At 52.7% G+C, this 14,804-nt stretch overlaps 1 protein-coding gene across 6 annotated transcripts in view; it reads right to left on the reverse strand.

The window, feature by feature from the left end:
* Positions 1 to 14,804, reverse strand: part of RALB (RAS like proto-oncogene B) — a 66,835-nt gene that overhangs the window by 34,374 nt on the left and 17,657 nt on the right. The window contains exon 1 of one of the 6 annotated variants that reach the window (XM_068545380.1): positions 5,785 to 5,853. The exons of 2 other annotated variants lie outside the window; for them this stretch is intronic. Coding sequence is in view for 1 of the 4 variants with exons in the window: in XM_068545375.1 (XP_068401476.1) it covers positions 5,063 to 5,075 (13 nt within the window). In the remaining 3 variants the exon portion in view is untranslated. Of the gene's footprint in view, positions 1 to 5,062; positions 5,338 to 5,784; positions 5,854 to 14,804 lie in introns of those variants that run through there. 3 more of the 6 variants (XM_068545381.1, XM_068545375.1, XM_068545379.1) reach the window with 3 other exon arrangements.

A 14,804-nucleotide genomic window follows, 5' to 3' on the forward strand; every position in this document is an offset into this window, starting at 1 on the left:
CACTAGCTCATAAACTGGGGCAGCGGATGGGGAAAGAGCCAAAAATAGGAAGAGAGGAACGGCAAATTGTGCTGACTTTTCCACTTGGCCTCCTGATGAGTCCAACAGCCTTGAACTGGGCTGGAATGAACAGAAGCGATTCTCAGAAGACTTCATTTGCTGAAGTTACAATTTAACATGATTTATGAAGCCTCTTGTTATAAATATGCTTGAGTCAAAGGATATCTGTTACATGAAAGTACTAGAATCATAGAATTTTTAGAGACGGAAAGAAACCTGGAGGTCACTGACTCAGGCTTCCGTCTCAGGATCCCTAAATTCTTCTCTCCACGTATGGACCCTCCAGAAAGATTTCATCTAGAAGCTAAATGTATTAGGGTTTCAAAAGAGAAATGAAGAATTGCTAAGCAGAGAAATATTGTCCAAAGCTTTATGGTAATTGGAGGAGAGGCTTTTTTTTTTCCCCCGGAATGCCATAGTTTATTTATTGGTCTTAGCATCAGGGCTCTAGAAAACTTTTTCCTGTGATTATGCCTCTTTTCTCCCTCCCTCTTTTTCAAAAAAACTTTTTATTGTGGAAAGTTTCACACATACGTAAAGACAGGAAGAAGCGTTTAATAAACAGCCTTGTGTCCATCACCCAGATTCTCCAAGATTTTTTCAGCTACTTTGCCAGTGAGTTTTATTTTTTAAAAATACACAGATGATTAATGACTGACTTTAAGCTGTTCATCAGGGAGATCATTTTGGCAATAATTTTTTACCAATTTGTTCCAGGGTTTAAAAAAAACTCAGCTGTTCCATTTTGTTTAGGGACTAGCGAGATTTTAATTTCTAATTTCCAAAGCTACTGCATATTTGGCTAATTAATCCTAGCATCTGACAATGAAGGAGCAGAGAAAGAACATGACGTTTCAAGTATAATATGAAAAGTTTCTAGAATAGTAAAAACTCCAGCTGCATTTTAATCTCCTATGGTACAAACTTCAGGAAGCATATGAAACAAAACCTTCAAAAGGAAACTGTGGTAGTTAGCCTCCAAGAATGCCAGTGGCCCTCAGGCTTCCCCAGGGCAGCCCACTCCCACACTGCACCAGGCTGGCCCATGTGCTGGCAGAAGGGATGGCACATGGCTTCCAAGAGGAGATCCCAGGACACGGCAGTTTCCATCGGGATCATCCTCTCTCTCTCTCTCCCTCTCCCTCTCCCTCTCCCTCTCCCTCTCTCTCCCTCTCGTGTCACTTGCCCCGGGGAGAAGGTGAGTGCCCAGGTTGTGCAGAGCTCTGTGGAGCGGCCACGTGGTGAGGACTGAGGCCCCCAGGCCACAGGCATGTGAGTCCCCCATCTCGGGGCAGTGATCACAACCTCGGGAGAAACTCTGAACCAGAGCACCCAGCCGAGCTGCTCCCAGATCCTGAACTTCAGAAACTATGTGATCATAAATGTCTGTTGTTTCAAGCTGCTAAGTCTGGGCCAATTTATTACACAGCAGTAGAAAATTCACTCAAAAGACAGACAGACAAACTTTTGAGGCAGGCAGCCACACAGCACCAAACTACTCTATTTCCTTCAACTCATGCCATATACTAAGCAAAATTACATAGCTTGGAATGTTTTAATTTGGATGAGACCTAACTCAATATTTTGTATGTCGATTCCCAATCTAGTGGGCCTAAATCATACTGTATACATATTGCCCACGAAGCACTGACAAAAGCAACAAAGACAACAATGTATTAGCCATTATCTATTAATGGCACCTGTTTCTGCATTTAGACTTCGATTTTTTAAAAGGCAAAAACTCCCCAAAGATTGGTCTACAACCATGACAGAGAACACTCAGGAAAATGATAAGCACTTACTTTTTTTTTTTTAGAGTAACATAAACTTGAAATTGAGACCCGGCTGGTATTTTGCAGTTGCCATAGGAACCACACGTACCTTCCCTCTTTGACACTCAGCATCCACATTCTCTTCGTCTTTCTTTCCACTCTCACCCACCCAAAAGCTCACATGCCCTGCCCTCGTGTCTGCTTGGCCCCTCTACTTTTTGGAACATCCAATATGTACACGTGCACACCCATATTTGTATTCCTAGGAACCAAAAGAACTGAGGAGCTAAAGGACACAGCTCATGGTCAAATCTCCAAGGCCAGATACTTATCTGGTATTGGTTAGATCAGGGAGTCTGTGCGAGCAGACAGCTGATGCTCAGTAAGTATCAGGTTCCCTCCTCCTCCTCGCCCACCCAGGCCCCCTCTGCATGATGCGGGAAGGGCTCCATTTCTCTGGTACTCAGGTCCCTTTCATTCAGACTCCTCAGCAACATGCATTCACTTTAGAAAAACATCCAACGGGCTGTATGTTCTGTACAGGCAGCCCCCAACTTAGGATGTGACCCACGATTTTTCAACTTTATGATGGTGTAAAAGAGATACGCATTCAGTAGAAACCTACTTCAAATTTTGGATTTTGATCTTTTCCTGGGCTAGCAATATGCGGTAAGATACCCTCTTGCGTGGACAGAGACCTAAATAGACACGTCTCCAAAGAAGACGTACAGATGGCCAATAGGCACGTGACAAGATGCTCGACATCGCTAATTATTAGAGAAACGCAAATCAAAGCTACAATGAGGTACCACCTCACACCGGTCAGAATGGCCATCATCAAAAAGTCTACAAATAATAAATGCTGGAGAGGGTGCAGAGAAAAGGGAACCCTCCTACACTGTTGGTGGGAATGTAAGTTGGTGCAGCCATTATGGAGAACCGTATGGAGGTTCCTTAAAAAACTGAAAATAGAGTTGCCATATGATCCTGCAATCCCACTCCTGGGCATATATCCGGAGAAAACGATAATTCAAAAAGATACTTGCACCTTATGTTCATAGCAGCACTATTTACTCCAGTAGCCAAGAAGCAACCTAAGTGTCCATCAATAGATGAATGGATAAAGAAGATGTGGTCCATATATACAATGCATATTACTCAGCCTTAAAAAAGAATGAAATAATGCCATTTGCAGCAACATGGATGGCCCTAGAGATTCTCATACTAAGTGAAGTTAGTCAGAGAAAGACAAATATCATATGATACCACTTATATGTGGAGTCTTTTTTAAAAATGATACAAATGAACTTATTTACAAGATAGAAACAGACCCAGAGACATAGAAAACAAATTCATGGTTACCAAAGGGGATAGCAGGCGGGGGATGAGAGGCAGGGGGAGGTAAATTCGGGAGTTTGGGATTAACGTATACGCACTACTCTATACAAAACAGGTGAACAACAAGGACCTACTGTACAGCACAGGGAAGTCTACTCAATATCTTGTAATAACCTACAATGGAAAAGATTCTGAAAAACATATACACACACATATGTTTCACTTTGCTGTACACCTGAAACTAACACAACATTGTAAACCAACTATACTTCAATAACAAAAAAAAAAAAAAAAAAAATTCCTCTCTGTGATGCTGGACCACAGCCCCCATCAGCCACAGGATCACAAGGGGGAAGAGCTCAGACAGGACCAGTCCGTACCCTCCATACCCACAGAGCCGGTCTGTTTTCCACTCTGAGTACAGAATGCAATAAGCTACCTGAGATATTCAACACTTTATTATAGGACAGGCTTTGTTTTGGGTGATTCTGCCCAACTGGAGGCAATGGGGATGCTCTGAGCAGGTCTAAGGTGGGCCAGGCTAAGCGATGGGGTTCAGCAGGTTAAGCGTATTAAATGCATCTTTGACCTACGATATTTTCAACCTATGGTGGGTCTATCGGGACGTAACCTCAGTAAGTCAAGGACAAGCTGGATTTGGAGCCAGTGACAAGTGGGACTCTTGCTACCACCCTGAGACAGGTTGCACCGGAAGCCTCAGAAGAGCTGCCAGGACCTCCAGGGGCTGTTGCTCTAGGTCGTTACACTGTCTCCACATTTAGCTTTCAGAAAGAGGCTCCAATTATGTTTCTAGGTGGGTAAGAATTTAGTAACTGAATGCAAAGACTTATCGTGGGATTGGGTGATGCAGCCCAAAGAATTATCTCAACCCTGTGGTCTAAACATTTCCAGAATCTCAAGCCATCTTCCACCAAGGCAAGAACCTTGAAGAATTAAGGCAAGAAATCAGAACTTTTCCACCTCTTCCACCTTCTACCAAGACCCACTGAGATCCCATTTGCGGCCCTATTCTTGTTTTCCTGTCTTTATGTGTCCAGTCCCGTATTCCCAAAAGACATCTAGTAAGTTATTCCCCCACTTTTTTCCACACGAAACCCTGGGAAAGGTTCTACTCCTTGGGCACAGGGAAATCTTGCTGACACCTCGGGTCACAAGAGTCACTGTTTCCAATGGGAAATAACATGAATAGAAAAGGAAGGGAAGACCCAGATGGGGCAGGAGAAAGACGAGCTGTAGCAACTGAAGCCACACACGAGGGATGTGTGTCCCTGGCCTTATTCCCACCCCTAACCCTAACCCCCACCGCCACAAAGGACGCCTCCAGCGTTCCTTACTCCGTTGAACCCTAACAAGGAAGATAACGACTATCACCTTTTTACAGCTGTGGACTCCGCGGCACAGAGAAGTGCAAAGCTGTGCTCAAGATCACGCCACGAGTGAAGTTTCAGAACCTGGTCTTCGCACCTTGCCCTCCTGTCCTTCCCAATATCCAAGGCTACCTTTCCCGCTCACCCCGCATCTGAGAACGTCGACATTCCAATCATACTGTTCCAGGTTGACGGAACACTGCCTGAGATTGTTTCCAACTTTGACATCCGAGAATCTTGCTGCTCTTCTTAAAATATGGGTCATTTACCCGCCTGAAGGATACACCATCCCCTCTGACAATCAGTGCCCACTATCCATCCTCAAAACCTAACCAAAAAAGCTAAAAATGAGGTTAGGAAACCGGGACAAAGCAGAACGTTCACTGTTCTACAAGGAACGAAACCCAGTCACAGATAACTCCAACGAGCCATCAGCCAAGTCTCTCCCAATGGCAATTCTAAACGAGTGCGCGGGACACAAGAGCCTCTCCCCGGAAGACTCACCTGAAGGCAACATCAAAGTTCCAACGTTTCCAGAATTCACCCGAAAACGAGCACAGAACGGACGCTGCTCCCACGAGCAGCCTGGGCGCAGCTGTCTCGGCACCAGCGTCTGGACCCACCACGGACACGACCTCCTAGACCTACCGGGGGCGAGACGAGGCGCACGGGCCGGTCCGGGTGCGCCCCGGGAGAAGCCGCCCCAGCGCCAGCCCCTCGCGGAAGGGAGCTGGGCGGTGGGGACAACTTTGCGCTCAGCCCCAGGACGGCAGCAACCCCAACACGCAGCAGACCGCGCAACTTCCGAAGCGCGGCCCCCGGGCGTCCCCGGCCAAGCTCCTGAGGCGCTAAGAAGTTTGCGCGACATTCACAGCCTCACCCTGACCACAGCGGCGACTAAGGGCCTGAGGAAGTGGACCCTCCTCGGCTGGAGGCCCGAAAGGCAGGAAGTGGCGGCAGAGGCCACTTGCGGGACAAGGGAAGGAGCGGCGGACTCGGGGGGCGGCTGGGGCGCCGCCCCCATCTCCTCCGCCCCAAGCGGGTCTGGGAGGACCCCCCCCCCCAACCCGGCTCGAGCGGGGCCGCCGCCCCCAGGTCGCCCTCCGGCCACAGCCCTGCGCGGAGCCGGAGCCAGGGGCCACCCGGCCCGGGGCGCGCCCCCGCTCCCCCGCGCGCGCCCCACCCACCTCGCCCGCAGGGCCCCGCCGGGGCACGGACACCCTTACCTGCGACCCGTCCCGCGCCGCCTAGCAGTCCGCACCGGCCCCCGCCCTTAGACCCGCCCCGCCCGCTCCTACGCCTCCAGTGGCGGCCGGACCCCAGCCCTGACCCGCCGATTTGTCATTGAGCCGCCAGCTCGCTTCCCCACCCCCCCGAGCGCGCGCCCGGCGTCGCCTAGGCAACCCCGCCCCTCGAGAGCGCGCCCTGCTGTCCGCTCCCGCCCGTCCCCCGGAGGCCTCGCCCATCGGGAGCCTACTAGCCAATCCGAAGCGGAGCTTCCCAGCCTTGGGCGGGGTGAGGAGGAAGCTTCGCCAATGAGAAGCCGCCTCTGGCGGGAGGGGCGGGCTCGGCACGCAGGCCACGCCCACCTCCACTTCCTCCTGTCGGCAGCTGACGCGCTGCACGTGACCACTGCTCCAGTGAGGGAATCCGAGCAGGTCTGGGGACTCTGGGCGTGGCGGGCAGGGGTGCTCCCGCTGTGGGCTTAGGTCAGGGCGAGGCCAGAGCCCTGGAAAGCAAAAGGGAAAGGCGGGCCTGATGTGGAGAAACCGAGGCAAATCACGATGCCTCCAGGCGGCTGTCTGGACGCCGGCCCGGGGCTCCCCGAGGCGGGACCTCCGCCTGCCGCCACCACTCGCCAGGCTGATGACACCCCATTAGCAGTAATGGGGTTGCCAAGGCCTCGCAGTGACTTGGCCCAGGTCACGTATGAGGGCCGGAATCCTCACCCCAGCGGAAGCCTCGATGTCGGAAGTTCAGTGGGTAAACTCGTGGCCGACGGGGTTTTCACCCATAAGGCTCGGGAACTTGTAATTTCGATCCAAATAGGGTTTGGGTTGATTTTCCTAACTGCCTCTTCTTAGAGCTGAGTCCTACCCTCATTCCACTTCGCCTCCGCAGGATTTATGGCCCCACTGATCCCTACACAAACCTCATGGCACGTCCCTCACACACTGTATGGCAATAAGTTGTTTAAATGCCCGCCTCTATATCTCTAGGGATGAAAACTATCTCTTGTTCAATTTGATATCCACAGCAACTAGCACCGTGTAATTAATCCTTTCCTTGTTGATAATTATACATCAGGGTGCTGTGTGTGGTATATGAGAGGCTTTGTGCCTTGATTACATTGCTATGTATAAGCAACTAACAGAATCAGGCCCTCTACCAAGAGCTGTATCAAAAAGCACAGAAGCTTTAACTTAGTCTTAAGCAACGGGCTTAACAAAAAACATGTCACCAGAATATCCTAGTGTTACCCTACTATCCTAAGTGTTCTGTTTTACGCTTCTCGTACGCATTAAAGGCTTATATTGCCTGCTAATTATATGACAGAAACTCTGCCAGGTGCTATAAGAGAGAAGGTAGGAGGCTTCTCAGAAAAGGAGGCTCTCTATGGACCTAGAGATGATCACACTAAGTGAAGTAACTCAGAGAGAAAGACAAATATCATATGATATCACTTATGTGTGGAATCTAAAATACGATACAAATGAACTTATCTACGAAACAGACTCACAGCCAGGTGGGAGAAGAGACTTGTGGTTGCCAAGGGGGAGGGTGTGGGGGAGGGGTGGGCTGGGAGTTGGGGTTAGCAGATGCAAACTATTATACAGAGAATAGATACACAACAAGGTCCTACTGCAGAGCACGGGGAACTATATTCAATATCCTGTTAAATCACAATGGAAAAGAATATGAAAAAGAATGTATATATATGTATATGTATAACTTGAATCACTGTTTGGCTGTACAGCAGAAATTAACACATTGTAAATCAACTATACTTCCAATAAAATAAACTTTAAGGTAAAAAATTTTTTTTAAAAAGTCAGCTCTCTAGTATTTATAACCTAGAAGGGGAATCAGGTGCAAACTTTTTCCTATGGAGTAACAATGATGTGCACAGGTTTAGAATCAGGAAGCACAGATTCACAGAACTAGCAGTGGTTAGGAAGTTGCTTAGCCTCCGCGGGCCTCGGTTTCCCCAGCCATCCCATAGGAGCAGCACCTGTGCCCTGCAGGTGTGAAGATTTAAATGCAATTACCTGTAGAGCTCTTGGTAGGTACAGTGCTAGGAACTTGATGAGCGCTTAACAAATGTTAGCTTCAACCGTGATTGCCGCCAGAGGCCAAGATGCGCACTCAAGCCCCTCGTAACCACCTCGGGGACAGCATTTCGTCCCGAGGCCCGTGGTGTCTGGGGTGTGCGCACCGCTGTCGTGCAGCCAGTTGCTGTGTGCAGCCCGGTGGCAACGACCTGCTGTGATGTTGTCGTTTGACCAGATGCACGTTTAGACAGCGGAGCGGCTCCCCGCAGCCCGGCCAGCTGAAATGGAGAGTTTAGGGAACAGGATCAGGGCTGTGGAGATGACCAGCGCTTCCTGTGCCCACATCCCTAGGGTCCACAGTGGCCACAGGCGGTTTCCTTACCTTTCCTGGGTGCGTAAGTGCCATTCCTGTGACTAGCAACAGAATGTCATGCAGAATGGAGGCAGTGGGCTTTCTGAGAAATGCTGCCCTAACTCTCTTACCCCATTCCACCCCCCCGCCCCCGCCTCCCCTCCTTTAGCTCCCAGGACTCGGAGGGATTCCCCTGGGACTCGGCCAGTAGGAACATCTGCTCGGCTCCTGGACACACCAGGCCCCAGCTGAGCGTGGTGGATTCGGAGAGGACCAGCAGGACCCTTTTGGAAGGGCTGTCTCACAGAGGCCACAGCCCAGGAACGTGTCCCGTGGGGGGTGAGCCCTGAGAGGTGACCGGCCACAGAGCCTCTGGGACTGCTCCTGTCTGGTCTCAGGGGACACCCCTGTCTGCTGAGCTTCTCCTAAGGGAACCCTGACTGCCCACAGAGCCAAGGGCCTGAACAGCAGGGATACGAGATCCCCAGCAGGCCCCTGTATGGTCACTGTCACCCACTGCAGCTGTAGAAAAAGCATTCTAAATGCTCCTCTTTCAAAACTATCAACTGAGTCCAGAGCGCTGTCTGACAAGTATTTCCACTTCTCTCTCCCGGGCACTGGCGGGGCCTGAGCTTCTCAGCTCCCTGTGCTTGAGTGAGGCGATGTGACTAGTTCTACCCAATGAGCTGGAAGCAGAAGGGACACGTAGTCATTTGGGGGCAGGAGAGTGTCAGTGCGAGACCCTTCTCGGTGGCGCGGCCGCTGAGAATGTTTGGGAGGGTGGCCACGCCGTCGGCCCCGGCGCCTGCAGTGAGCCCAGCGCCTCTCACCCCCACCCCCGCCATCCTGAGATGGACACTGACCGTGGCTGAGACACAAACGTTCGTGGTTTGAAGGCGCTAAGATTCGGGAGTTGTTTGTTCTGGCTGCAGAGCTTCGCCTCCTCTGACTGACGCCAGGCCCTAACGTGTACCAAGCTGGGGATGCGGTGGCGGACGACTCAGACGAGAGAACCAGTAGACGGACAAGCAACCGGAGAACTCCCGATGACCTCAGACTGGGTGGTCAAAGAAAGGTCTCTCTTCATATACACACTACCATGTGCAAAACAGAGAGCTAGTGGGAACCTGCGGTACAGCACAGGGCGCTCAGCTCCGTGCTCTGTGACGACTTAGATGGGTGGGATGGGGGCGGGGGATGGGAGGGAGGTCCAAGAGGGAGGGGATGTGTGTACACATAGCTGATTCACTTCGTGTACAGCAGAAACCAACACAACATTGTAAAGCAACCATGCCCCAATTAAAAATTTTTTTTAAAAAAAGTCTTTCTCAGGAGGCGACATTTAAGCTAGGACCTGAAGGACACAAAGGAATCAGTGTCAGGAAAGGTTGGGAGTGAGGGGAAGGAGAGAACCTTCTGAGCAGAGGAAGAAGCCGCAGAGAAAAGCTTGGTCCTCTCGACAGCAGACGGGAGGCGTGGACGGAGCGCCGTGGGCGGGGCGGGCGGGTGAGACCCCAGAGGGTGCAGAGGGAGGTGGGATCTGGATCACTGGGGGCTCCTAGGTTAGGGTGAGGAGATTGGAATGTATTCCAAGTGTGACAGGAAGCCACTGAGGAGGTTCAAGTCTGCAGGCTGACAGGCTTTGATTTAGGTTTTAGAAACACCACTCTCGCTATCGTGTGGAGGTCGAGCTGTAAGGGGCGGGTGTGGGCGTGGAGCTTAGAAGGCTGTTCCGGGGGTCCAAGCAAAGTGGGGTCCGCAGGGCCAGAGGCTGGAAGGGAAATCTGCCCTCAGGAGGTTCGGGGAGATTTGCAGAAGGAGGGGAGCAAAAGCACTGAAGACTAAACAGAAGGTCCTCCTGCCAAATCCCAGAGGAAGCAGAGGCAAGGCTAGACGTCGGGACCCCCAGAGGTGCCCTGACTCCAGGGAGACGGGTGCTCAAAAGCCAGGCGGAACGGGGGAGGGTGTGGAGCAGAGAGCTGGCCAATTTCCTAGAACATCAGCCAGAACAGCCTTAGGTGGTATTATTAGAGTCTGACAAGCTCCGACATCCCTGTGGGCATTTGATACTTGGTGACCGCCTCGATTAGAAAAAAGAGGGGGGCCACCGATCTATAGACAGAAAAAAGCCATTCTTACCTACCGACGGCGGGGAGAATCTACTGTAAACAGCGAGACTAGACGGGGCGCACCTCCAGTGCTCCAGTCACCTTTCTGCTCTGTTTCCCCAGCCCTCAGTGCCCTGTGCTTCCTGTTCTCAGGAACGGGTCTCACGGGCTCATGCACACACAGGAATAAATGACTAAAGACGGCTCAGTGCAGGACTTCCCTGGCGGTCCAGTGGTTAAGACTCTGCGCTTCCAATGCAGGGGACACGGGTTCAATCCCCAGTCGGGGGTGCTAAGATCCCGCATGCTGCATGGCGAGGCCAAAAAGAAAAAAAAAATATTTTCATCGTCCAAAACTAAAACCTGAAGTCTTAGGCTAGGGGAAGTATTTAGGGGAGGACCAGAGATCTTTCGTTCACACAGGTAGCATGGAGTGACTTATCCCTCCCCGGGAAAAGGTTCTGACTCCTGAGTTCTCACTTGGAAGCCTCCTCCAAAGCCTGGGAAACAGCCCCAAGCCTCCCCTTCCTTGCAGCCTTTCGCTGGCAGCTACCAGCAAAAGCGCCTGATGCTTACTTATTCCTAAACGTGTTCAAAACCTTGCCTTTGGTGTTCAGTTTAGTTACTGTCACTGAAAAAGACTGTTTGATCAAGAGCTTCTCTCTCGCCGTTACCACCTTCCTATGTGGTCTCTACAGACCTAGCCAGGCAGCAGGAACTAACCAGACGACATTCCAGCAATTGCTCTGCAGAAGCCCCGTTAATTAGGTGGAGGAGCTTTCCTCTTGCAAAAGAGACGAATCCACTTGGGACGCACATTAGAAAACAATGATTCCTTGCTATTTTGAATTCTTGAATCAGCTGCACTTATCTTTCTGCCATCATAGCTTACCAAGAGTTGTCCCCCAGAAGTGAGGGCAAGTCTGTCTTGTCATTAAGTAGTAAGTCTTCATCATTATGGCTAAACCCACCACGTGCCAGCTCACCCTCTCCCCTTCCCACTCTGGGGACACACACGCTCCGTGGTTCCACAGTAACCACCACCAAGATCCAGTGCTGACCTCCAGGTAACCAGAGCAAAAGTCCTGCAGGGTGACAGCGGCAAAGCCCTCGAGGGTGAGATAAAATGAGATCCGAGGGTCTGGATTCTGTCCTGAGCTCTCTCCAACATGAAATACTAGCCATGGTCTCCCAGGAAGCCAGCCCCCTCTAACAGCAGGAAGACACTCCTCCTCTCTCCCAGCCGAGCCGTGCTCCTGAGCTGCAGATGCATGAGACCCACAGAGCCTAGCTCTGGGCAGCTAGGTGGACAGACGGACAGACACAAAGGACACGGGGACACAAAAACTTGAGCTAGGAGGAGGGATGAGGAAAGAAGTGGTGCTGGCTGTGTAGGGGAGAGAACTTTGCCACCCCAAAATGTGTCTCTTTGGCTTGCACGTTATTTTGAGCTAAAAACAATCAAGGCCCAAAAGACTTCGACCCTCCCCCTAACTAACCGCCTACAGAATTTAAATGGAGGGCCTGTTCCGGGAAGAAGAACTATCACTGCAGAAAACCATAATATAATAACATGAGTGAGGGGTGGTCGACGGGGGAAATTAGCAAGGCCCGTGTGATCACAGAGCAGCTCCGTGTCCCAATGTCCCTGCACAGCCCAGCAAACATCTGTTTATCAAACATTTGATCACTTGCTTCTTTCATCCTCCTGTAAATTGCCTTGGTCCCCTTTGAAGGCCAACCCCACCCATTCTCCTCCTGGATGGCGCGTAAGCCTCACCTGCGTGACTTGTGCTGGGCCCATGTTCTTAGGGAGCCCCTGTACGTACCTAATTACAGTCGACTTCCCCTGCAAATCTGCCCTGCGTCTAGTTAATTCTTAGGCCAGCCGGGAGAACCCAGAAGGGGCCGGGAAAGTTCCTCCCCAGGAGCTGGGTGTGCTGCGGGCACTGGCCTCTGCTCTCTCCCGCCCCCGCGCAGCCCAGGCCGCGGCTCTTCCTCACTCTCTAGATGAGGCCCCTGGGCACAGAGGCCCAAGGCGGAGAGCCCGAGGTCAAGCTCGGCCGGAGGTTGGCCTTGAACTGGCTCTGCTCTTGGCCTAGGGCAGCCAGAGCATTCCTGGGGGCCGCCCAGCACTGACCAGGCGCCCCAGGCCTCATTCCCCGCCTGCCTGCTGCTGGGAGATGGGGGGGGCTGCACCTCCGTCCCTGCCCCGCCCCCTCCAGCGGCTGGGTTGCCCCGCCCCGCAGCCACTGTCACTCTGCCCCTCCCCCGCTCCGTGATTCTTCTCGTGAGCAGCCTTTTTTTATACTGTGCTTTTCTTTTTTTATGGACAGCCCATCTCTTCCCTGCGTCCGCTCCAGAGAGCAGGGCAGGCTAAGGGGTCAGAGGGCTGAGGAATGTGGGGTGGCCGGTGGGGGATAAGGGACCCCTGAGCCAGGGGACCCCTGCTTTGGAAGGAAAGGAAAACTACCATCAGTAAAGTCAGCCCCGCCCCCCAGCCCCTAGTCCCTCCTCCAGCAGAAAGACCACTAAAACACGAAAATGCACATCTCTGGGACGGGCTGGGGAACGATTCCCTCCCCGGAATCCATTTTTCTGTCGAGTTTTAATTCTTTACAACAGCCAAGAAGAAGCTGGGTAGACAGGAACAAGGTTAAAGCGGCAATGAGGTGAGCGTGGCCCCCAGGGCTGGGAAAGCTGCAGGTTCCCACGGAGGCCGGGTCCCCGCTGGGAAAGCCCCAGAAGGATGGGGTGGCGACCTCCTTCCACAGCCCTCGCAGGTGGCACATCCAGCGGGACACTCAGGGCCGGAAACCGCAGGAAGCGAGGCGGGCCCCAGGGGGCTGCACAGGCCCACAGCATGATGGCAAGGGCCAGCCGGCCGGAGGCCAACTTCCTGCCCTCTGCACCTCGGCCGCACCTGCCTGCCCACACCTCACACAGGTAGGAGATGAGGCCCAGACTCAGGAGGCCGCAGGGGTGGGTTTGAGGCCACAGGGAGCCTCTCAGCTGAGACTGGGGTCCACCCCATCCCCCAGCCTCACCTCGCCACATCCCAGGCCGAGCAGTTTACAGTGGCGTCTCAGCATGTCTCATGTCGCACAGTCCAAGAGGGAGGTGTGATTTCCTATTCACAGGTAGGTCAGTGAGGTTGAGAGGCAGACCAGGCCTCAAACCAGGTGTGCCTGACGAGTCCACACGCTTTATCCCAGTCCCATGGCTGCAAGCCTGTGTGACCTTGGACAAGTCACCTCCCCTCTCTGGACCTCGGTCTTCTCTGTCTTGTGAGAGTCTCAAGTCTCTGCCAGGCACCAGCTGTCAGGGAAGAGTGCTCCTCAGGTCCTGTGCTCTACCCCTCCCGATGGGCACCCGGACAGGGCGGAGGCCACGCCTTTGGCAGCGCCAGCTCAGCTCCCTGCTCTGGAGGCCCCTCAGACTCCTGCCCCACCCCGTGTTCCTCCTCCCATCTCATCACAGCCTAAGCCTTCTCCAGGAGTTTCCCTGGAGGAGTGGCTGCCATCTAAAGGGCGAGGCTAGGGACTTCCCTGGTGGTCCAGCGGTTAAGGCTCTGCGCTCCCAACGCAGGGGGCCTGGGTTCGATCGCTGGTCAGGGAACTAGATCCCGCATGCTGCAACTAAGGCCCGGCGCAGCTAAATAAATAAATATTTTAAAATAAAATAAAATAAAGGGCGAGGCTAGAGAATCTCTCCCCAGATGACCTATTGCTGAAACACGGGAGACTGGGTCCTTTTGTTCATATCTGATGACTGTCATCAGCCACTCACATTTAAATATTAATTCCTTTAATCCCGCCTACAGCTGAGATGTTATGCAAAGTGCCTGCTACAGTGTTTGACCCATAGTAAGCCTCAATACTTGTTAATTAACGGACGGATGGACTGATGGATGGGTGGGCGGGCAGATGGATGGATGGATGGATGAATGGATGGGTGGATGCGTGCATGAGTGGGTGGGTGGATGGATGGATGGATGAATGGATGGGTGGATGCATGCATGGGTGGGTGGGTGGACGTATGCATGCAGGGGTGGGTGGGTGGATGGATGAGGGAATGGTTGGAAGAATAGGATTAGGAGGCTCCAGGACAAGGCAGTGGCATTCAATGAACTGGAGACGCGTGGTGAGGCCGATGTGAGGTGGTAGACACACAGGAGAAGGTATGTGGCGGCCAGAGGGCTGTGTCTGGAGGTACTGGTACAGCAGGAGGCGGGGAAGGCACATGCAGGGACCAGCGTGCCAGGTCGGGAGCACAGGCCCCCAACGTGCTGACAGCACCAGTCTCCCACTGCAGGCTCCGTGTGGCACACAGAGCAGGTCAAGCACACGGCCCATCTTACTCACGCCTGGTGATTAGGGCCCCTGCTGTCAGCCTGGTCAACTCACACTGGGTAGCGGCTTGACCCAAGGCCACCGCGTATGTCTCAGCAGAGCTGTGACAGGCTGGGCCCTGGGCTTGATGACCAATGCCGGCAGGTCCCTGACCTGGAACAC

The sequence above is a fragment of the Eschrichtius robustus genome, chromosome 5 (genome assembly GCF_028021215.1).
Source record: "Eschrichtius robustus isolate mEscRob2 chromosome 5, mEscRob2.pri, whole genome shotgun sequence".
NCBI lineage: Eukaryota > Metazoa > Chordata > Mammalia > Artiodactyla > Eschrichtiidae > Eschrichtius > Eschrichtius robustus.